A 23097-nucleotide genomic window follows, 5' to 3' on the forward strand; every position below is an offset into this window, starting at 1 on the left:
AGAACTTTCTTAATTCTAGTTTTAGCCTACACAGCACTCGCCTCTCCCAGCTTGTGTCACCTGCACATTTGATAGGGTTCTCTGTACTTGCGGTCCAGGTTGTTAATGAATGTAAGTCATTAGCTGCCTTCTCGTACTATAACTTCATTACATATAGCCCCACTTTCTGCAGGGTCTTCTCTAGGCCCTTGGGTTGGTTTCTGCTGCTTGTCCTGGGTGAGCCTGTGTTATCCAACCCTATGGACCACAGCTCGAAACTCTCAGCACGAGGTTAGGAAGCTGGTCTTGCTCTGGTATGGGTATCGTCTCAAAATACCACTGATGTCCACACAGCTGTGTGGCAGGAGCATTGGACAAGATGGTATAAAGCCATTGGATAAAACCTGCACAGTTTTCCAGCAGTGTTTGGATTTAATTTTCTAGGGGAAGAACAACTTGGGATATCAGCAGCGGTCCGTAGGTAGCTGGTTGTAGGTTCTTTCTTTGCAGGCAGTCATTAAACATTCTTGCTCTTGCAAAGTTATTAGGGAATTATCAGACTAAGGTATATAATTAACCCTCAATAAATAAAGTAAAACCTCTTCTGGGTAAACTGTGTGCTTGTATGGAGCCTTCCATCCTGTGGTTAAATCTGTAGTTCCTCTTTTCAGTGCATGCTTGTCTAACTTATCATCTGCCATCATTTCTGAAGTACCTATCACATTTGTACTTGAAAGACAGCAGTTATAAAAGAAACCCACAGGGAGATGACCCAGAGGACGTTTGAACAAACGGAGCAGACTCTTCACAGAACTTTTGAGACTCCGCAGGTAACCTCCTGGGATATCTGTTGCGATTTGTTTTTGTCTTGTTTTGCTTTGTTTGAAAACTGCAAAGGGCCAGCTTTTCAAATTCGGCTTTGCCTCACATTGGGAAATGCATCTGGAAGCTTCTTCTGACCAGCTGCCTGTGAGAGAGTGGGACACGTCAGCTATAAGTAAGAAAATCATTACCTTTTAGAGGCTGTTTTCTATGGTTTGGATTTCTACTTTCATTTAAGAAGGACTATACTCTTTGCAAAGGGAATATATAATTTACCTTCTGCTTATTACTTTTTTACCATATATAACCAAACCATAATATAATGAAGGCTTTTACTTGTCCTGAGAACTTACTGTATTTATTTTTGTGAGGAGCGTAATCCTCTTGTAGATTTCTGGTTAGCATCTTGACTCCAATACACTTATTTTGATCCTCTTTTCAGTAATTTCTCACGTGAAACATCCAGGGTATCACAGACTGCAAGGTGTTCTTACAGGTTGTGGTCTTACACAGCCATGGAAATCCCGCTTCAGAAAGCTGTATTTTCAACCTTATTCTGATAGCAAGAAAAAGAAAAACAGCATTTTTGAAAACAAGGCAGGAAAAGATAAACTGATAAGGAAAACAGGGATAAAAATTGAAAACTAATCTACATTACAGCAACATTTTATATCCAGTCACAAATCAGTGAACTGCTGCTCAGAAATGTTAGATCTCTGTCTAACAGGTGCATGCTTTTAGACAGCAAAAGGACCTTTGAAAAATTGATCTTTAGGATCTTTCCTAAAGTATAGGGTAAAGAATGTGCCCAGGAAGAATCAGAATCCTTATTTTTTGAGGACAAAGTAAAAAAAAAAATATATCTAGGTAGCCAAAGCCACTTTAAGTAAACCCAAGGGAGAGCCAGCTTTTCCAGTTGTGCTAAATGCCAGAGCAGTCCTGAAACCGACGTACTGACATTACTCAAGTTAGTAGATGTGAATCCAAAGCAGTTGTAAAACATGAGGCTTTTTAAAGATTTTTTTTTTAATCATGTACTGAAGTAATTTCTTTTTTTTTAAAAAAAAAGGTGAATTCTCTTAGCAGTGGAACTAATGAACCTTCTTTTCCAAAGTCTCATAGTTGTACCTGACAAAGCTTTGACTGCAGCTGGGGAAGCACAACCCGTCCCACCGTCTTTCTTCTATGCCCATGGAATGCCTTTTGGTGGGTTCTCATGTCTCGCTCACCGAGGTACCTGGGTTCACGTTACAGGAGCTTAATCTACCTGAAACTGCTTCTTAGCTGCTGGGTTTGGTTGTAGGTGGTCGGTGGGAGAGCCGCAAGGAATGCGGTGGGTGATGTTAATAGACAGGTAGGAACGCAGACGTGCACGCATGCATAAAAGCACGCGTACGCACGTCTGCGCAGTTCAGAGTTGCTGTCTTGGCAGAGTTGGACTGGAGTTATTGGTGGCATGAAAATGAGAAGCTGGGTTTTATTTTCAGGACTTGACAAGTTTTTACTTTTAAATGGAGAAAACTTATTAGTGTATTTAATAGTCTCGTCAGGTAAATGAGCTATATGATGGTTTTGAAGCAGGAAAGAAAGCCTGATGCCAGTAATTTGTACAAAAGCATACTGGAAACGTGTGTCATTGTCTGGCAGGTTTTTAATTAGTTTCCATCAGATAAAGCAGTGTCAGTGGCAGAGGTGGTCAGAGAGCAGGTACCATTGTAAACTTGTGTTCAGTTCACATAATGTCCCCCAGAATAACATCATCTCGTGAGGCAGAGGTCTGTATGGTATTCAAGTGAGAAAATCCAAAAGAACAGACTTTTCATGAATGGTAATGCAATAGGAAATAGGCTTGGAGGCATTGTGTAGCCATCAATGTATGGTGTGAATAATAATTACCTGATTGTGATTCACATACATTTTGGAAGAACCAAAACATCTGACCGAAATGTCTTTCAATAACCTGACGTATGTAAAAGCAAACTCTGACTCCCCAGGAATAACCCGTTAGCAAACTCCAGAGGTTCAATTAGCCTTGCGCGCATTTTGGCTAGCAGAATAGTAGAGATGTACAAAATATGAATATAGCTGATGAGTGGGCTTGCACATTAAGAAACACGCTGCATTGTAGATTATGTGTCATTTTAATGAACTCTGCATTCATACACCATTTTGAAAAATAGTTACTCTATAGCAGAAGTACTCCAACTGTGATCAACTGGAGTGCTTCCCGTCCCTGGGTTATTTATTGGAGGTTCAGGGAGAACTGATGGATTAAAGATGCTTTCTCTGCTCATTACCATCTGAAAATATTATGTTTTCCATACAAGCAATTGCTGTAGTGCCCCAGGGAAGTAGTGTGATTGGGCTGGGAGGGCGTATTTCTCTTTGGTAAGAACATTTTGGAAAGCTGCTGTTCTGTATTTCCATGTTGTTTATATTAGGTTACACATGAATGATTACACACACATTTTTTTCTTTCGGTACTTCATGAAACAATCTGTAGGAAGCATAAGAACATGCTGGTTTTAAGCATTAAAAATAGTCATTCATTTAAATTAGAAACAAACAAAATAGTTTCTTTTACACCCAATAATTAACACTGGAGAATTAGCCTTGAGGTGAGCACTATGACTGCTTCTTTAGCGAGCTTTATTGAAGGAGAAACTGGAAAGTAAATTCCAGTAAGTAGCCATTTTATACACAGTGGCAGCTAAAAATATGGTTATTTCTGTTCTTGGAGTAAATGGGACTCTACTGATAGCTTATATACCTCAGCCTGAGTTGCTCCTCTCCATGGAGAGATGCTCTGAGCCTGTGACTGCTGCTTTGAACATCCACACATGACAGTGTTTGAAGTCAGTAGCTTTTTCAATGGGGGCTGGCAAAAGCAAAGGGAGCAAACTTTAATGTGGTTGGTGGTACTTAAATTTAGCTATGACAAGATGCATTTTTCCTGCAAGGAAAGGAGAAGAGTCTGTCCCCTAAAGGCGGCAGTTTCATTCCTTTGATCATGTGGATATACCGTGCTCCATGGTTTGTGTGCCTAAAACTTGGGATTGTGTTCATTTTCAGTGACAGGCTTCTGTCAAATGGTGGCAAGGCACATGCGCTGATACATGGCCGTTCTCATTTACCATCTAAAGATTATGGCCAGCAAGATGAGAGTTTTTCTGATCCTCCTTTGGACAACGAACATGGGTCAGCGAAACGTACCTCAAGCTGCAGGAGGTAACGTGTTTTCCTTTTACCGGTGTGGTGTTTTACGACCAGTGGGTGACCAGAGCCCCTCTACGTGTTGGTCAAACGCACTATTCTACACGTGACTACCACAGTCCATGGCATGCCGTGAGAGCAGGACCACAGATGACCATGCTGTGTTAACATCCTTCCTGGGACAGTTGTACCCAGTTAGATTGCTCCCAGCCACTGCCTGAGGACTGTTTTGCTTTGAGAGGGAAGAACCGTGAGGCATGTAGACGCAACTTGTGCTGTGCCACTTTTGCTCTGGGCTGGACAGTAGCTCCTGGCCGGGCTTATTCAACAATTTAATCCAGCCAGAGCAAAGACATTATTCCAGATAGCAATTTTACTTCCAGGAGCAAAACTGCGGTTAGCTGTAGAAACATGGCGACACAAAGCATTGCTGGCACAATCCTGGTGTATCAACAGCCTTAATAGTGACAGTGTTCGTGGGCATCTCAACAAGGAACATTTTAAGGCAGGCAGGTTGGGATGGGGTTGTCTGAGCCTTTACGAGGCAGTTTTCCTAACAAGAGGTGCATGCTTGAAAATTGAACTAGTGGGCATCAAAGGTTGAAATCATGGGAGAAGTGGGGACTGATGTCCCTCAACTGCCTTGGAGATGGCAATTAAGGGAGGGCAGGCTCTGAAGAACTCTAGAAATGGAGGGAAGTAGATTGATTATTTCATTGCCTTGCTATTTATATGCTAACATATTCCCCCAGCATGAGATCTTCCTCATTTCCATGTGAGCTCCAGGAATCCCTCTTACCCTGTCATTTTAGATTATCATTCCCATCCTTCTATGTTTCCTTCCATTTGTGCTTAATTCCTCTGGTCATCATTTTGTTTCTTGTCTCACATATAACTTTCTGTGGCTGTCAGCCTTCTCCTAGAAAGCCCCACGTTATGCTCTTCTGCAAGCTTATGTGGGTGAGAATGGTTTTGTACAATTCACAGGCTGATCACCTGATCAGCCCCGCTTCAGTACAGATACCCAGTGTCTATGTGACTATGAGGATCGAGCTGAAAAACCTAAACCTGTTTAACAAGCCAAATGTAATATATCATTGTGATTCTCAAGTTGAACTTGTTGTAAAAATTCATTTTTTAAGCTGAGTTTTAAGTAAACTCTTATTTGATGAAGTTTTGGTGGTTATTTAAAGATATCTTTCAAATATTAGAAACATTTTATAAGAAGCTGTTGAGAGAATATAATAGTGAAATGAAATTAGTTGCTTGTATTGCTCATTGCTTTTAAACAGCTGCACAATTCACTGGATGATTATGTTATGAATATTTTTATTTCCTCCCTTACAGTTCATGTTTTCCCACCCGTTAACTTCACCCTTACTGTCTCTGCATTAGCACAAGTACTTTTGCACTGGAAACCAAACCCTAATCAAGAACAAAAAGCCTACACTACTAGATATGATGTGAAAATCCTAGGCCCTGTGCCTGAAGAGGTAAGACAAACGATAAGTCCAGTATGGTAAGAATGTTAAATTCCCATTGAATTAAACATAGGATCGCAGAATCATTAAGGTTGGAAAAGACCTCTAGGATCATCAAGTCCAGCCATCAACCCAACACTACCATGCCTTGCACCAAACCAGGGTGCAGTAGGTGTGGTATGTCTCTTGAACGATTGGCGTATTGAATCACTTATTCTCTTATAGCGTAAACATATACTTTGAGCACTGGAGAGATTCCCTTCCAGCTGTGCTTATGGCTCCAGCTCTGCTGGGACAAGGGTTAGCCTGCCAATTGGCAGGCTCTGCAGCGGTCGCCTTGGGGGGAAGCTGGATACTGGTTTTAAGCGATATTGCTCCTTGTTCAAGTCAGCTCACTTAATTCACATTAAAGCCAGGGTATCATTAAAATGTCAGATCATGTTTCATCACAGCTGTATGCTGTAGACAGATTTTTGGTAAGATAAGGGTCCTGCTGTCTTAAATGACAAACTTCACGCACTTCTTGTGTGGATTATTTGTAGTCTCTAGCTTTATACGCTTAATATAATCAGCAAAGCTAGCTGGCTGGTTCGCCTCTTTGCAAAGCCTGGATCAGTCTTTGCAGGTCCCTTAATTTGGCTTCTATCACATGTGATGCTTATTTGATTTTTTTGTTTTGTTTTGTTTCAAGTATGATACAAAGAAGACTCACAGTATCCGAACAGCTGCCCTTCACAATGGTTTCTCCGCGCACATTCGGACGTTACTTCTCCATAATGACCTTCAGATGAGAAGTGACTGGGTGAAGGCAAAACTCCCGCCTTTGCCAGGTAAGAAGAAATGCAAGGGAGGTCTGAATTTTGTGTTCTGCCCCGGTGTGTGGACTAGACGTCAAAAGGTGACGGGTTTAATATTTGAAAAATACTTCTACACTGATATTACAAAATTATTTAGTCCAGGCCTTTCTCTGCTGCTGTGGAGCCTGGAGATGCACAACAGGGATAAGCCACATACAGTTTTCTAAATATTCCTCGCTAAGGCTAAGAACGTACTTTCTAGAATATTAAAAGATCACGTTGCCTTGAATTGCAAGGTGTACATGGAATATATGGTGGTGTGTGGTACAGCTTTGCTTACACTGTTTGGGAATCTTCATCCATCCGTAACTGCTAGACCTGGGTGATGAAGAAGAGAACTGGATACAACAGACAGTAATGGACCAAAGACTGTAATCAAAATGTTTTAGCACCATGAATTTCTTACCATTTTTGTAATAATTGTGTAATTTTTCTTTCTGCTTTATAATTCCCTGACTCTCTAGGTGCTCCAGAGACATCTGTCACTAATTTGTCCTGTGTTACTCACATCACCATTTCTAGTGCTGTTTCTCTCCATTGCACTTGGCTTCGTGGCCAAGGGGCACCAGAAGATACGGACTACTTTCTATTCTACAGGTTGGTGTTTTCTCCCATTTTAGTCAGCGATTTCTTTAAAAACATCATTTCTCACAAGTATTTTAATTTAGGTATGAGAAGTACACTGAAGAATGTCAAGATTATATCAAAGACAAGTGGAACAGGAATACTGAGTGCAGATTTCCAGTGACTCATATTGATCCTGAAGAGGTTGACGCGCTCATTGTAATACACATTAATGGGTCTAGCAAGTATGCTGCAATCAAACCTTTTCAGCAGTTATTTAACCAAAATGCCATTGGTAAGTAGAAATAAATTTAAAAAAAAAATATTTAAAATGCCTAGCAGGATTGTCAAAAGATTTGTGAGAGAATATTACTGGATTGAATGGCTCTTGATGCAGGTGAAAATATGTGCTGGTTTTGCATGGACATTTTAAGGAAATTGGGAGAGATTATAAGACAGAAATGGGTGGTTTTAACTGACTTTGATTTTAATATTATAGCATGACAAAAATAAAAAGCTAGAAAATGCAATTAGTTATTCTGTTGGTCAAAGCATTATTTCCAATATTAATTTTCAGTAGTTTTAGTCAATATACCTTTGAGTACAGTTTTTACTACCTTTTATTTTACAGCCTTTCTTTAAAAGGAAGAAGGTGGATGATGTTCAAGATAACCGTGTCCTTTTAAAGAAAGGCATGAGGCTGTCAAATAAAAGGTAGCATCAGCCATGACTATCATTTTTCATCCACCCAAATAATTTCTTTTCCTTCATTAATTCCAGGCCTTTCACTTTTTTGTAAACAGGTAACGTTTCCCTTTTTCATGGCTTCACTAAGATAAAACAGTTGACGTACTTTTTTCTTAGAAGTCATCCCATAATAGCTGCCGATCCATTCCTTTGAGTTTGTTCCAGTTTTCAGAAACTTTCCTGGTTACATCTGGAGTTTTTTCTTGAAAAGAAATTTTTCTAACTGTTCTATCATTGATTTCATGCTTTTGTGAAAATTATTTATTAAAATCCCCCCAATCTAGTTTTTCAAAACTTTTAAGGGGATTTTAAAAACAGTTTTCCTTTAACTGTTTTCTCCAATATAGTTATTCCTCCTAAATCCTTATCTTTTCTGTCCAAAATGTGAAATAAATTCAAGGATTATAGGTCCTACTTGGAAACACAATGAGGTTATAAAGTGCTCCAACTGTTAGTATTTAACTTAATTGCTAGCATTTAACTAAACTTACCAGTACAGTTTTCTTTTTGTAGAGAAAGTGAATGTTCCCAGAAACGTCACTGTATTCTTAGAGCAAAATGATCTCCTGGCCACATGGGAGAAGCCAATTTCTCCTTTCCCTAAGGAATGTTTTGAATACGAATTTTACCTCTTCAACTTGAAGTCAGGTAACAAGCAGGTAATCGCTTCTCTGATGCCCCGGTACTACAGAGCATTCCTGTCTCTGAGCTGACTGTCCTCTATAGCTAGAATTTGCCTTTCTGCAACCTGGTGAAAAAGTCTTCATATTCATGGATATGTTACAAATTTTAAAACATTTAAAATAAACCCTGCTATTAGTACATCTTTTTGAAACTATGGCCTTTGGGTGAAACTTGCGTCCCATTTGTGACAAGGGTTCAGCAAAGCCAACGTCTCATCAGTTTTCATGTTTTTCCTCTTTTCCTGGACGTCGTTTATGTCTGCGACAACCTATCCCCAAGAGACCTAGGAAAGCAGAGGGACGAAATTTGGAGTGATTCAGTTTTATGCATCTGGGTTCAGAACAGTAGGAGGATGACAATTCTGAAAATCCAGCATTAAGTGTCATAAGGAATAATGCAAAAATGAGGCATCTTTCAAGAATTTGCGCTGAAATACCGGTGTGTTATGAGAGAAAATACACCTATAAAAAATAGAGATCTTACTTCAAAAGCAAGGCCAGATGCTCACTGTTAATCTAGTAAAGGAGTTTTAAAAGAGTAAAAAGAGAAACATGATTAAAGTTTGTTTTCTGAATTGTTTAGTCTTAAGTAATCTGTAAAAGCTCAATATTCTTTTCCTAACAGATACTGAAAATATCCTCAAATGACTTCAGATTACGGATTGATGTCACCAGCAGGTATTCCATACAAATAAGAGCTAATCATCATATATGTTGTACAAGAGGATTTTGGAGTGACTGGAGTGAAATTATTTATGTCGGTAAGCATGACATGCTTCTGTCTTGTAATGAAAATTATTACATTGCTGGAAAGCAAATGCTGCCTAATCACGAGCAGGCACAACACCAAGTGATTTTAACAGAAGCCAGGAAAATAAGTGTTTGAAGAAAGAATCTGACTTGTTAATGTCCAGGATAGTTAAATCTGTGTTCCATTAAAAATGAAAAAAAGAAATCTCCCAAGTAAACTTTTGGATATACAGAGTGGTTTTTAGACAGTGTTTTGTTTTTACATGCTTATGTTTTCAGCACCTGCTTTTAAACTAGCTTAAGGCCTAAGTTCAAGGTAAGGCCTTTCAGTTGTGTTACTGCTTTAGTTTTCACGTGTGTTTCCCCGGCATGCATCATGATGTTCATGATGGAAGTTAGTATGAGTGATCATGTCAATTATTACTTCACTGGAGCTACCTGAACTATGAAATGTTGATGGGGCGGGGGGGGGGGCAGGGGGAAGAGCATGTTTTTAACATCTTTGGAACATGGTCATTTGCCCCACTTTGTTCTGTATTTCCTGCGTGCTGAACATGTTTTTCTGGAAATAACAGTTTCTTTATCATGGCACGTTATCAACTGTTTCTTCTTAGACATCCTCCTTTGCTCTTATCTTCTGAGTTTCTTAACTTCCTGGTTTTCACTCAAAAAAAAAGTCCCTTACGCTCTCCTGTTTACTATACTTTTCCCTCTTACATCTATTTGGTAGTGAATGCAAACCTGCTGATGTTTTGCCTCCTTACTCTAACACATCCCCTTGACCTTCTCACCTGGGTCTGCGGCACTGGCGAGCCCAGAGGCTCAGCAACCTGACCACTCACCTGGGTCAGGATGCGGCTGACCAAACTTCTTATTAATTAAGAAAACTGGGCCTGGTTATTACCCACGTGCATCTATTTGGGAAGTATTTGGATGAGGCCAACTTTAAGACCAGTAGACCTCTTCTGAGCCCATATCCTGAGAAAAACACTGGCCTAGGCTGCCTGTCCTGTAGCAGCAATACTCCGATGTCGTTAGGAACCAAAACACCATTCTGGATCCTTTCCTTGGGCTGTGGTGATCAAACCCTGTGCCAAAGCGGGCGGTCTAAAACTGTGCCTTGATACCAGCTGTCTCTAAAGGTTTTTTAGAAGCATTGCAGTCAGACAAAGCTAGGTTAAAAATCATTAGTGCAGCCGAGTGGGCTGGACACCCTTGTTAACTATGCACGGCAGCCCGATACGAATCAAATCTGGGAAGCTGTACATGTGAACAGCCACTGCCAGGGTTCGCAGTTTAAAATCATAGAGTCATAGCATGTCCTGAGCTGGAAGGGACCCACAAGGATCACTGAGTCCAACTCCCGTCCCTGCACAGGACAACCCCAAATTCACCCCACAGCTAAAAGATCCACAGGTCAAGTTTGGGGCTGAGAAGTACCTCACAGGATGTTTTTGCCATCCTGATTTTGCTTTCCCAGCAAGGCTGAAAGATTTGAGGGCCCCGCTATGTCAGCCGGAGCGCTTTTGGAGCTGTCTCTGCTGCGTGGTGTGGCAACGACTGAGGAACCTGGAGACGTCGCCGTTACGGACACCTCTACTCATGCACTGCACATATCAAATATGGAAAATTGATTCTGATGTTAAAAAAAATAAGAAAGTGAGTCTTCCATAAAAATTTACTCAAATCTCAAAAATATCCAAGGATAGGTCCAGTTACTTCAGTTCTTATGAAAAGGGGCTTTCAGAGACTCGTTGCAGTTCGTTGACACAACACAGGCTGCTGCATAAGTCACTGGGGTTCGGTACATACTTCAGCCAGCGATTCGCGTTGCTGTTAACTTGCTCTCTGGCTCTGAGGACGTTTCATCTGTTCCCTCTGTTTCATATATTCATGTATTTCATGTGCCTCTCACTAGGCAGGTGCGCGGGCTCGTGCTGGTTCACAGTGGTGTGCGGGGCTGGGCCGGTACCTCCGGGCACGTCTCAGAGAGAAGCCGGAGGAGGAGCACCCCGGGCAGGTCCCCGGAGCCACGGCACAGCCTCTGCAATTGCTGCTTCTCCCACACCTTACTCCAAGCTACTGTGAGACTTAGCGTTGGCCATTGCCAACCAACATAAGATGCAAGAAACATATGACCCTTCCACTTTTAGTTTGGAAAACAGAGACACTTCCCACGCGTCATGCTGGGAGGCTTCAAATTGGTTTATGGGACTTAACTGTTTTCTACAGTTTGCTGCCCCAGTCGTCCTCAAGACTTAAATGAAGCATAACTCATTGACATCCTAAATCTTATTTTCTTGAAAGAAAAGTGGTAACCCTGAAGACACAAATAAACCATCCTAACCTGTTTGTAATTGCAAGGTTGACTGTGTACCCCCGTCGGGGTGGTTTGGAGGCGCAGGACGGATCACACAGGCCTGCCCATGGCATCGGCCACATGGTGCTCTCAGGGACTGCGTGCAACCACAGCCGTCGGCAGAGACAGCAGGCTCGGCTCCTCATTTCTCAGAAACAAATCTGGCCACAACTGAATTTTGTTTTGTCTACGGCACCGATAAACCCAACGCTCCTGCTGCTGGCCGATTTATGTCCTTTCAATTACCTGGTAATGGCAGTGCTGGCACCTTGATGCATAGGACAGGTAGTTATCGTAAGCACACACGGACTCGGCAGCCTTTTGAAAATGAACTTCATTGTAAATGTTTTTGTTATATGGCATAACGTGGCACAGAATAATGGTCGTGGTCACTGAGCAATGCCTTTTCAAAGCAGAAGTGTTGACCTTGATAGAAATACCTGTGTCTGCTCACAGGCAGAGGTGGTAGAGAAATTCTTCCTGAGGAAATGTATCAGCAACCAGCTCACCAGAAAAATGGGGGTTTTCGATGTCTTTTTTACAGGCAACTTTATGAAGCCAGTGAAATCCGGTTCCTGGCTAGAAAGGATTAAGAGAAACGAAGAATGGTTTCATGGAAAACAGACAGTTGGTGCCTGAGATTGACAGCAAACAGTGTCTTTGCTGAGTACCAGTCGTGTGCTCGCTGCATGGCATTGCGTGTCTCGGGACGGCAGCTAACGGGCCGTATCGTCCTTCTGGTGGGCCTGGCTCCTGGTGCTTCTCAGCTTGTTCTCTCTCTTTCATGCCAGAATGAAAGAAATTTATTGTTGAAATTAGAAAGTCAGTTTCATGGAAATCGTTCTTGAAACTCCACGTTTTGCTTTGAATTCTAGACACCAATTCTTCTTTGTTCACATGTTAATTTGTGATCTGAATACAATCACATAAAACAGCTGATGAAATCTTCTGTGAAAGGGTGTTTAAAAATAATCTGCGCTAACGTTATCTATTTAATTTCTTTTTTTTTCTTGAAATTCAGGGCAAAACAAACTGGAGAATCCCATAGCCTGGATTCTCACTGTGCTTTGTGCGTCCGCGTGCTGCGTGTTCCTGCTTGTTGCTATAATATGCAAAATGTAAGTATCATTGTCTTCTTTTTAATTACAGTATAACTAAGGACTAGGTGTTCAACAGGTGTGTGGGGATGTTACAAGCTTTGCTTAATTTTAAGAAAGGGCATGGAGTTTGGTATTGAAGCGTAATTATACAAAGCAAAAGTACTGAAAAGTAATAATCAGCCTTACCAATTATGAGCAATAACATTCAGCAAAGTTGGTGGGGTAAGAGGGTTATTCAATTTTATCTTTAACAACAAAACCATATACTCAGGTGACACTGTTAAAAATCTCTTTGTCCTTATCTCATTTCTTCACTTAAATGGATCTGGTTGGGTCAGTGATTTCCCCAGGAGGACTCTGTATTTAACCCTGGTGAAGGCTGCTGAGAGCATCTTTCATGGCTCAAACGTACAGACCGATACTCTCTCGGTCTTGCCTAGGTCAGCCCGCAGGCATACGCCCTATATGGGGCCCTGCGCACGTAGTCTGAGTTGCAGTTGACATCAAAGGAGTGGGCTAGATGCTCTGAAGAGGTAAAGGTTCAGTGCTTTTGTGCTCGCTGCTCCTCTTGACCTCTTAACAAGAGCAAGTGCATCAAACTATTGTTGGCTTTGAGGTTCTGACCTATTTGTTTAGTTTATTTTTAATTACTCCAGAGGCTGTGGATGCCATGTAGTAAAAACAGATGCCATATAGCTGAACTTCCCAAAACGTGCTGTGAAGAAACCCAGCTACACTTTGGGTTTCTGTAGCTGTGTCTAGCCAAATCTTAAGTCATGACTTAAAGAATCAAAGTAATTACAAGGTTCTCCCCTGAAACATGCATCAAGCAGCAATTATCAGTCCACAATAAACACAGCTCCCAGGAATGTAAGTGATGTCCTCGACTCTGCTAATTTCTTATTAATTTCTTCAATGCCTTTTAATTTATTGCTCATCCTGATGCGTCCTTGGCTATTTTCCTTTCTGTACTACATTTCCTTTATCAAATAAAGGTCTTGTCTACAGGAATGTTACATTAGAATAACTGTTAATAACTCTCCCTAAAGTGTCTGGTGTCTATGATAACCTGTTCTTAAGTCAATTTAATTAGCATAACGGGTCTCAATAAGCAATCCTTTCTGGAACAAGACAGATTAACTCCCCAGAGACTTTATTCATGTTGTGCTTCGTATGCACTTGTTGCCAAATATGCAGCCTTGATGTATTGGCGTGAATCCGCAAACCACTCTTACTCACGTCACCGATTCTTTTATGGATTGACCTGTCTGTATAGCTGTAAGTCCTCCACTGCTCCAGCATCATCTTCATCAGCCCTCTCCTCTCCCTTTGGGTCAGCAAAACACCAACACCAGTTAGTTCCAACACCAGTTAGTAGCAGTCATACTGCTCTGTGTTTTCCTGTGGAGTTCTGCAAGTAGTTGGATATTATGCAGTTACCCCCCTGGAGAGCCTGAAACAGATACAGGGGGAGAAATAGGTGTAAGGGAAGACTTCTACTCAAGGACCAGCTTGAAGATGCTGTGGTAATGCATTTTATGAACCGCAGTACATTAGGCAAATTTAAGCTAGCCTTTCCAGGTTCAGCTGCTTGATGCTACCTTGGTTACGTCTAGGAGTTTCTCTCTGCCTGGCTAGTATATAATCCCCTAGCATCCAAAGGCTCATTACATTCCATCTTTGCCAAAATGATTAAATTTTTTTCTGCCTGCTGCACAGAATTTCATGAGGCTGCTAGCTTTACTCCACCCTTCCCAAGCGGCTTCTTGCTCAGTGTCCTTGCCGCTTCTCTCATCCTCCAGCCTGGCCTGGGAGGAGGTAGGAAGTGCAAGAAGATGAAACGCAGTGCTTAGCCTGCTCATTTGTTGTGTCTGCAGATAATCAAAAAGGAAAAATAGAACCGGTTCCCTTGATCACAGTTTCATTTAGTACTCTCAGTTGTTACTGCTGTTGAAAATTCATGAAGTATAGCAATTCGAGCCACGGAATAATTTCACATTTCATGCGATTTGAAGCCGTTATAAGGAAATTCATTATAGCAAAGTTCTAAATTTTTTTGTGCGCTTCCTGGTGGTTGCAGGCATCAGAGATACAGCCCGCCGTTTGGGAGAGATGCTACAAGGCAAAGTAGCCCTTTGGGATCGTTTAGATAATCTTTTCCCTTCGCTTACTTGCAGTAGCTGTTGGGCTTTCTGTCTTGATGAAAAGCACAATCGAGTGTTTTCCTACTTTGCCCTTTGTCTTTATGACTGAGCATCCTCCATACTTCCTTAGGCTGTATCCTGGAATAACATTTTCTCCTGGAGGCGAGCCCACAGGAGGATGTAGGTAACAACTTGCTCCCAGCTGCTCTCAGCTTAATTGACACGAGGACAGTGAGTAGCCCTCTGTAGCCTGAAATCGATGTGGCCATCCCGACCTCCAGCAGGCACCCCTCCCGCTTCTGCGCGCCGCTCCAGCCCACCGCCAGCAGCCACCAGCCACCCGCTACGGGGAAGTCGCTCGGAAAGTGTCCCAGGGCATCTCGGTGGAGGCAAGACACTAGAAAAGGCACTCTAACATACTGAGAAAACAAACATTTTATCAATCTCATCGTAGCGGCTAGAAGGGGGAAAAGAAGAACTTGTTGTCCTACTTATTTCTCGTTAGTTATCTTTGGCCTTTTCGTGTCACAGCCTGGGGAAAAGTGGCAAATTTCAGAACGACAGACATGGCACAGTAACTGGAGGCCCAGAAATGCTGAGTTAAGGCACAAGGGTTCCGTGGGGTGTTTGCAAAGCCTGAAGGTCCAAGTAGCACTAATGGAAAGGGCCATGCTCTAACCCGTGTAGAGACAAGCAGAGGTACCTGGAACATTTTTTGTGACAAGATACTTAATCACGTAACTCCAACTTTTCAGCGTCCTGCAAAAAAGAACAGGACGGTTCTGAGGGCACCACCCCCACCAACGCCTCCCTGCAAAGACTCTTGCACCTGAGGGGCAAGCACCCCCCACGAACACAAGTGTGCTTCTGCCTCATTCCTGTTGGGCGTTTGTTCATCCCTCCTTGAGGGTTTCTATTCCAGAAGCAACGCGTTACTTATGCTTTTGCTGACTCAATAAATAATTTTGATATGGCTCCATCAAAATCTTTTATTGACAACCAGCACAACTGGAAATGCGCCAATTCCAAACAAAACCAAATCGTCTTGTTTACGTTGCACGGCAATAGCACAAATCAAAACCACACTCAGAGCTGGAATAAGAGGCAGGTGAAATCATGTGGCCTCCCGGGCCTTCCTCCTGAAAAGTTTGGGAGACCTGTTGGAGTGCGGGAGCCGTACAGACAACAAAGCTTGCAAGGCTAACCTGGGTATCGTCAGAAGGATCTAACCCTTAGCAGGAAGGCTGGGAAGAGTGGCGATGAGGCCAGGTGCTGGAGTGTTAATATTGGCACTCATCCCAGTCCCACTCCTGAGTCACACCAGCAGCCACTTTACTGACCCACTGTGCTGGTGGTGACGGCGCAGCCTGACTTGTCCTCTGCAGCCAGCGATGCTCGGGCTGCGCCCAGCATTTCAACAAAGGGGTTGCAAATGTCGCCTAAAAATAACTCACACCCTGCTTTTTCTCCCATAATCCCCCGTCTGGCTGTACGCCTCCGTCACAAACCCTCGTCCATGTGCAGCAATGGGGAGACACCCCATAGCTTGCTTGGTCAGGTCTATCACGCGGGCAGTGGGATGGCCCTTCCCTTCGCCTAATAATTAGTTATACGTTGGCATCTCCTTCAAGGTGGCAGCAGCTCAGCCAGGAAGGTTTAGCTCCAAAGTGATAGTCAGAAAACATTATTCCTCCTCGCCTCCCTGGTGAGGAGGAATAATAGGATAACAGAAAACTTGACAGAACTCAGAAAGCTTTTCCAAGACGAACGGTCGTAAGACCAGAAGCATTGAACTAACAATCAGGAGTTTTTAACATCAGCCAGGAGAATTGTCACAAAGTCAATGGGGCAGAGGAGCCGCTCTGCCCTTGGTCCCAGCAGCTGGGGCTCCACCCCTTGGCCACGTCTGTGCTTTGTGGATGTCAGGCTTGCTCTGCAGAACAGGTGCCGCATATTAATTCTGGGCCAAATCCTACAATTGTCACTCAGGCCAAGTTCCCATTAAAATCTGGCCCTATTCGGACATCGTCGAGTTAATGAATGCGTTTTGGTGATTGAAATGTGAAGTCTGTACTCTGGGGTATAGCAAAGACAAGAAGAAGTTCACGCTGTGGCACTCGCTATCACAAAAATACATACGCCTGTATGCTTGAGCCAGGCTAAAGAGTGTCAGGCAGGGAGGGAGGATCCCAAGGGGTGTTAGCAGGATGAGTTATTACACCGCTAAGCAGAACCGTTTGCTGTCAACCATCTCTGGTCCCGTTCCTTGCCTCCTCCTTGTTCCCTTGGCACACAATTATTTGTGGTTGCTCTCCTACCACGAGACATGGGCAGATTATGTCCAGAAACCAAAGTCTGAGCAAGAGGCAGCCTGTCTTGACTGTCCAAACAAGGCACATGACAACGCAGCCCTTGGGAAGAACATGAGCACGAACAGACAGATCAGAGCAATTAATTTCTCTCCAAGACAGGGCTATTGGTGGCCCTTGAAAGCCGCAGCAGTGCCCCGTTGGGTCGGACCGCCTAGCCCAGCTCTCTGCTGCGGCTGCCGTGGGAGACTGATGGGGGAGAGCGGCAGCCCACCTCCCCTCTGCCATCCCCATGTCCCCAGGGCCCAGAAGTGTCCTGTGAGGAGCGGCACACCTGCCAGGTCCTCGGGCTGGACCATTAGCCATTCCTTTCACCCCTTTTTGAACCTGCTGCTCCTGTCAGATGCCGGTGGCTGCGTGGGAGGGGGGAGGAGGGCTGGCGGTGCGAGGAGACGTGCCTTCTCGCGGGGCTAAACACGCGCTGCTTGTTGGGTACGTCATCCGTCAGAAAAAGAAATTCTTTCACATCCCTCCACTACTGATTTTTTTTTTTGCAGAAACCATATTTGGAATAAACTGTTTCCACGAATCCCAACACCCAGCAACAAATTCAGAGATCCCTTCCCAAATGACTACGAGGTAAAATAACATCTTAGTCACTCTTTTTTTTAAAATTTATTTTCTTCTTTTTTTGACTAGTAGGAATGCTCGTACTTACGTGCTGCTTTTTCCCTGCAAGGCTGTGAGCATATAGCTTGCTGCTGCTCAGTTAAAGCCCTTTGACCTCTTAGAATTTCTAATGTCCCTATTAAATGCGGGCTACGTTGTCAAATGTGCTGTGCAAAACATGCCAAATGGAGAATCCGTGGTTGCAGTTAACGTAAGAGTAGGCGCAGCCCGGACTATGAGTATAACATTGAGTTAGCCATCGCATTTAGCAATTTGTGAGGCTGGTTTTGCAACCATAACAACTGCTGTGGTCGGGTCTCACCTGGCTGTGTGGCCACCGCCTCTCCCAGCCTGCCGTAGCTCTGGACCTGGCCTTGTTTGTAGAGGAAAGCATTGTGGGGAGGGTTAAAACAAACAAACAAAAAGGATTAAGCACTACTGTTGAGTGCTTTTCTAATACGCAATGAATTCCAGGCGCACGGTGCCATACCCACAGCTCTGCCTTTTGCTCCTTCCAGCGAGCCCAGCCCGGCCGGTGGGGCTGCCTTGGCAGGGACTGGAGGTTGACTCCCAGAGAGCTGATTTATTCTGCGAAACCTAACAATGGGAAATACTTTGGTCCTACTGTTAAGCTGGTCTTAAGACTTATTATGTTTTCTGTTACTTCCCGATAAATACATTTGCCTTACAGACAAGATAAAACTCCTCATTGTCTGCTCAAGGGCAGTGCTGCTCAGTAACTTGATTTTAACTTGTCCCCTTAGAAGAAGGGTTTGATTTTTTGGGGATATTGTTCTTATTCCATGGTCTGGTCAAGGAAACAGGCTTAAAATATTATCATATCATGTTTGTTTTTAATTAAAGCCACTGATGTAAAAATAACGTGACTTAGGGTATCACAAATAAGAATATGAGAAATAGCAAGTATTAACACTGCAGCTAGAAAATGTGAGCTTGCAGAGCCTGGTTCACATGATCAGGAGCAGCTTGTATTTAGTTGTCTGTCTACTTAAAGTGAGCTCAGTGCGGGTAGGGGATGCCGGCTGGAGGCTTTCTGCTGGCACCGCGGCCCCAAGGGTGGTGGCACGGGCAGGGAGCCGTGAGGACGTGGCCCTGGTGTCTCTGCTGAGATCACGCGCGAGAGCGAAACCCCCAGCAGCTGTTTGTTGTGGACATTCAGTTCCTAAATTTGTAGCGTAAACAGCGGGGTGAGGTGACGAAAGCCCCGTGCAGCCCGTGGGAACCGCGCTCGGCCCCGAGGAGCAGCTCTGCCTCCCGCTGCCCCCGCGGGCTTCCCGGCAGCTGAACTACTGCTTTCTGCTTCCTGCTGCGAGTCTCCCCGTCCCTGCACGCTTCCTTGCACAGCTCTGCTCAGTCCCGAGGGGTCGGGATCTGGCCCCACAAGTGGGCTTCGCTGCTGTTTATTTGGAAACAGTCCCCTGCCTCATAACGCGCCCGCCAGCTCCTCGCGGGGCTCTGTGTCCTTGGCTCCAGAGGGCTGTCTCGTGGCCCGCTGTGGCCAAGTGTGCTGTTGCAGAGCAGCCAAATGGGGAATTTCTGGGCGCAGGGGGCTGCTGGCGCGAAGGACGGAGCGATGAGCAGCCTGCGAGACCTTCAGCGGGGATGTGAACTTTCCGGAGAAATTCTTGCGTTGAACCCAATGCTCTTTCTCAGCTCTTACCTCAGGAAACATTTTGGGTGAATCCCTCTTTAAGCGCACCAACTCGAAACACGGTGTTTTGCTAAATATGTTAAGTGAGGGCTTTGCAGCATTTGTTTCATAACGACTATTCAATGCAGGCTTAAAACAGCATGTCGTGACTCCTCTCTCCTAATCAGTGCAGATTAGCTGCTAACCTCAGTTTACCTCCCAGCTCACCAGCTAAAAGCGGTGTTTGCTTTCCAGAGAGCACGTACCTGCACCAGCGAGACAGAGACCGAGTTCGGCAGCTTCGCTGAAGACCTCTACAGCAGCACCCTCGACGACCCTGTCTTCTGAGAGGCTGCGGGGCTGGCGCGGCTGCGCGGCCCCGGCATGCCACCCGGCATCGCCGCGGAGCGCCTCGTGCCACCTCTGCTGCGGCGGCGTTTCCAGCCAGGGGAGGAGGACTTGCTTCCGCGAGGTGCCTTGTGTAATGATAAGCTACTAAACAAAAAGTCTGAGTTTAAGCAGGATATAAGTATACGGTACAAGGGCTGTGCAGGAAAAAAAAAAGCTGGAAAAGAGCGAATGGCTTTTTTTTTCCGGTTGAAAGCTTAATTGTTTGGATTTCTGTTTTGAGTAAGGCTGACAACTCAAGATGCAAAATGCAAACTAGGACTTGGTGCAGCCCTGCGTACGGCAGCAAGGTACCCGCCCGTGGTCCCTGGCAGTGACCGAGGTGTGCCAAATCCTAGCAAAGGAGTAAAACAAGCTGTAGAGCACCCCAGCGCTGCCCTCCCCGGGGCTGCACAGCTACAGCGAAGCCATCGTGAGAGCGGGGACCCGCACTTGGACGTCACCGATACACTCTGTAGTGAAACAGCGTGAGCTCAGCAAATAACCTGCGTGGAAACGCAATTCGTGGGCAAGGGGAGCGTCTGCCTGTGCTGAGCGCGAGCTGTGAGCCCTGCAGCCAGGCAGCCTCTGCGCAGGGACCGCCCCAACGGCCAGGCCGTGTGCCTCCTACTGCGCGAAGGTGCTTACATCTGGCTTTTTGAGTAAACACAGCGCCAATTTTGGCTGTGGGGAAAAGGCTGTCTCCGTTGCAGGACTTTATAAACCCCAAAAGCTGCCAGATTTTGTAGGCTATTTAAGGCAAGGTTAGTTTGCCGACACACAATTAGAGTCGTACTCCTCTGATGCACAAAGCCGGCACCTTGCCTTGCTGCCTTTGTACGCGCAGGTAGCAGCTGCCGCGGTATTTGTGTGCGCACCGCAGGCACCTCGCTGCCACCCACTCCCGAAATCTCAAGGCTGCGTGTGCGTGGCAGGTTTTGCGGATGGCCTGGGGGTGCTGCGCGGGTTGCGTGCGTTGCGGGCCTGCGAGGGGCCCCGTTTAAACTTACAGTAAATTCACACCTTGGGATTTGAAAACTATTCAGGTAGACAGCAATGGAACACTGCAGAAAACTGACAGGAGACTCCCGCTCATGAGCCACTGGAAACTGAAGACCCCTCAGCAGCCCCCTGCAGAGCACTGACCCCAGCGCTGAGTGTAAAACCCCTCTGAGCCCGGCCAGCTCCAGGGTGCTGCCAGGCGCACCGTGAGGCATGGAGAGGGCAATGCTCCTACTCAGATTTTTCCTGTGAAGTTCTGAGATATTGGTAAAAACGTCCACACTCATGTGCTGCCACGTGGACACAGACGCTCGACTAACAATCCCCCGATGCCTGCTGCACGCCTCTCCTCGGGCATCCTCGCTGCCCAGGGGAGTCCTTGCTGTTTATTCTTCTGGTTTGTGGCAGTTTATTTTTTTTCCTTCAGGTTATTTTCTTCCTTCTTGTAAGCTTTGTGCAGTTCTCAGAAGGAGGTAGGCATTTCTAATATCTTGGCTTCCCTGGGCGTAAATGGCCCCCGCTGGTGGGGCTGCGCTGGCCGATGCCTGCGCAGGGATCACGGCAGCCGGCCGAGCCTGCAGCCTGCGTGCTGTGGGACCCTGATTTCAGCATGAAACAACAGCTTCACCTGTGTTTCTTACACTCCCTTCTCCTGAATGAGGGGATGCCACGGGGGTGGGTGGGCTCTGAAAGCGTACGTCTGCCTACCTGGGTGCTCACCGGAGGCAGGGGAGGCATGGCAGACTCCCAGCTGGCTCATTTTCAGCCCAAGGCTCCTTTGCAGGCTCTTGCCTTTGACATCAGCTGGCAGCGTCTGCAAGAGGACAAGAAGGGCTTGCTTGTGCTCCCTGGCGCGAGGGATTAAAGCTTAAGGGGGGAAAAAAAAAGACAAATGGCACAAACTGATAAACTTCCTCAGTTGCACCTACAAAACAAAGCACAGCCTGGGAGTGCAGAGTTTCCAAGTGCACTGTAAGTAATGAAATGTGCCAAGGACCTCTCGGTGCTCTTAAGAAGCTTTCTGAGCTGCAGGGAACCGGGATCCTCCTTCACGTGCAACTTCAGCTGCCTTCAGGGGATTTTGAAAAATCCAAGCCCGATACTGCAACCCGTTTTTCTTCGCTATCTGTTGTTCCATCTTACACGAACTGCATTTGAGAAACCTCGGTTTCTCTTTGTGATTTGTTTACTTACATTGTGAAATCCACACAGCGAGTTACCAAATAAACCTCCTGCCTGAAACCACGCGAACAACTCGGCCCTTGGCCTCTCTGGCTGCGGAGCACGAAGCTCTCCTGTTCTTGCAGAGTCCTTTCTACTTCTGAGAAACCTCCTCTCCGTCAAGCTGGCCAGCGGTGGGGTTAAGCGCGTTAACAAAGAATGAAGAGAATGATTTGACCCAGCAAGTAAATTGTTTGGAAGGTGCCTAACGTAATGGAGTTCCCAGATGCTGCAGACTAAAAATAATTATAATAAATGAGCCAGTTCTCATCTGGGTGAAATAGCACGGCTCCATCAAAATTAATGTAGCTCATTAATATAACAATGTTTGTGCCTCAGATGTCTCTCCTGCATGTGATTTTAATGGATTTGAGGTGCCCGGCTTTAACAGTCTAAAAATCAGAATTTCATCAGTAAAGTCCTAAAAACGAGGCTGAAGAGAATTAATTTACTGTAATGTATTTTATGTCGTGCCTTCGAGCGGGCCTAATAAATAAAATTTCTAAAAATAATTTCATTCCCATTAATGGCAAGATATTGCAGAGATTAATGCGATATATTTTGCATGCGAGCTGTGCGTTCGGCCCTGCGAAAGCACACGTGCGAGGCTGCAGCGGCGGCCTCGGGGGGCCGAGGCGTTCCCGGGGCACCTGGGCACGTAGCGGGGGGGAGGGGGCGCAAAGATACGCTTGCGATTGTCGGTGTCACTGATAAGGACGCGCATCACGGGCAAACAGCTGCAAGGAGCCGGCGATGGTGAGAAAACCCGTGTGGATGCTCATCTGAGCAGCAAGGGCACGTCGGGGCCGCGGGATTTCCAGGGAGGACGAGTTCCCTCAGGGACGGGCAGGGCTTGATGGCTTTGAAAGCGGGCAGACGCGTGGTACGCGCGCTCTAATAAATACAGCTGAGCTGGTGTAACGCAGCGGGAGTATCTTCGATCTCCCGGCCAGGCCGTTGGTCCAGCCCTTCCTGGTGGCCCCGTGCAGGGACGCGGTGGGGGAACCTCACCTCTGCCAAACACGACCCACCCGCGCGGGACGAGGATTCCTGGCGATTCCTGGCAGCGCTGCCTCCGCGCAGGCACCGTACCCGGAGCAAGCAGCCATCGTTTCAGGCAGCAAGAGAGAAAAGGGAGCACGTTCAGTCCAGCCCAGGC

The 23097-nt window shown here is 45.3% G+C and overlaps 1 protein-coding gene and 1 long non-coding RNA gene across 4 annotated transcripts; one reads left to right on the plus strand and one right to left on the minus strand.

Annotated features, from left to right (window-relative positions):
- Positions 1-738: 738 nt before the first annotated feature.
- On the plus strand, positions 739-19731 carry IL5RA (interleukin 5 receptor subunit alpha). Of its 3 annotated transcripts, XM_075095624.1 has the most exons (11): positions 754-809; positions 3874-4029; positions 5362-5507; positions 6187-6325; positions 6817-6949; positions 7021-7211; positions 8177-8322; positions 8972-9107; positions 12477-12573; positions 17566-17647; positions 19584-19731. In XM_075095624.1, exons 2-11 carry the CDS (start codon positions 3918-3920, stop codon positions 19674-19676), a joined length of 1275 nt encoding a protein of 424 aa, XP_074951725.1. In that variant the 5' UTR covers positions 754-809; positions 3874-3917; the 3' UTR covers positions 19677-19731. The 3 variants fall into 3 exon arrangements, with proteins under 3 accessions (XP_074951724.1, XP_074951725.1, XP_074951723.1); XM_075095623.1 differs by lacking the exons at positions 17566-17647; positions 19584-19731 and adding an exon at positions 14830-15677 and having other exon boundaries at positions 739-809; XM_075095622.1 differs by lacking the exons at positions 17566-17647; positions 19584-19731 and adding an exon at positions 15455-15677.
- On the minus strand, positions 11819-22306 carry LOC142058459 (uncharacterized). Its single transcript, XR_012661003.1, has 6 exons — positions 21715-22306; positions 21426-21531; positions 19595-19823; positions 13795-13882; positions 12167-12367; positions 11819-12136 (listed from the first exon to the last, which is right to left on the minus strand). It is a non-coding gene; the product is annotated as an uncharacterized LOC142058459 (long non-coding RNA).
- Between the last annotated feature and the right edge of the window lie 791 nt (positions 22307-23097).

This window comes from Phalacrocorax aristotelis, chromosome 6 (assembly GCF_949628215.1).
Source record: "Phalacrocorax aristotelis chromosome 6, bGulAri2.1, whole genome shotgun sequence".
Classification (NCBI taxonomy): domain Eukaryota; kingdom Metazoa; phylum Chordata; class Aves; order Suliformes; family Phalacrocoracidae; genus Phalacrocorax; species Phalacrocorax aristotelis.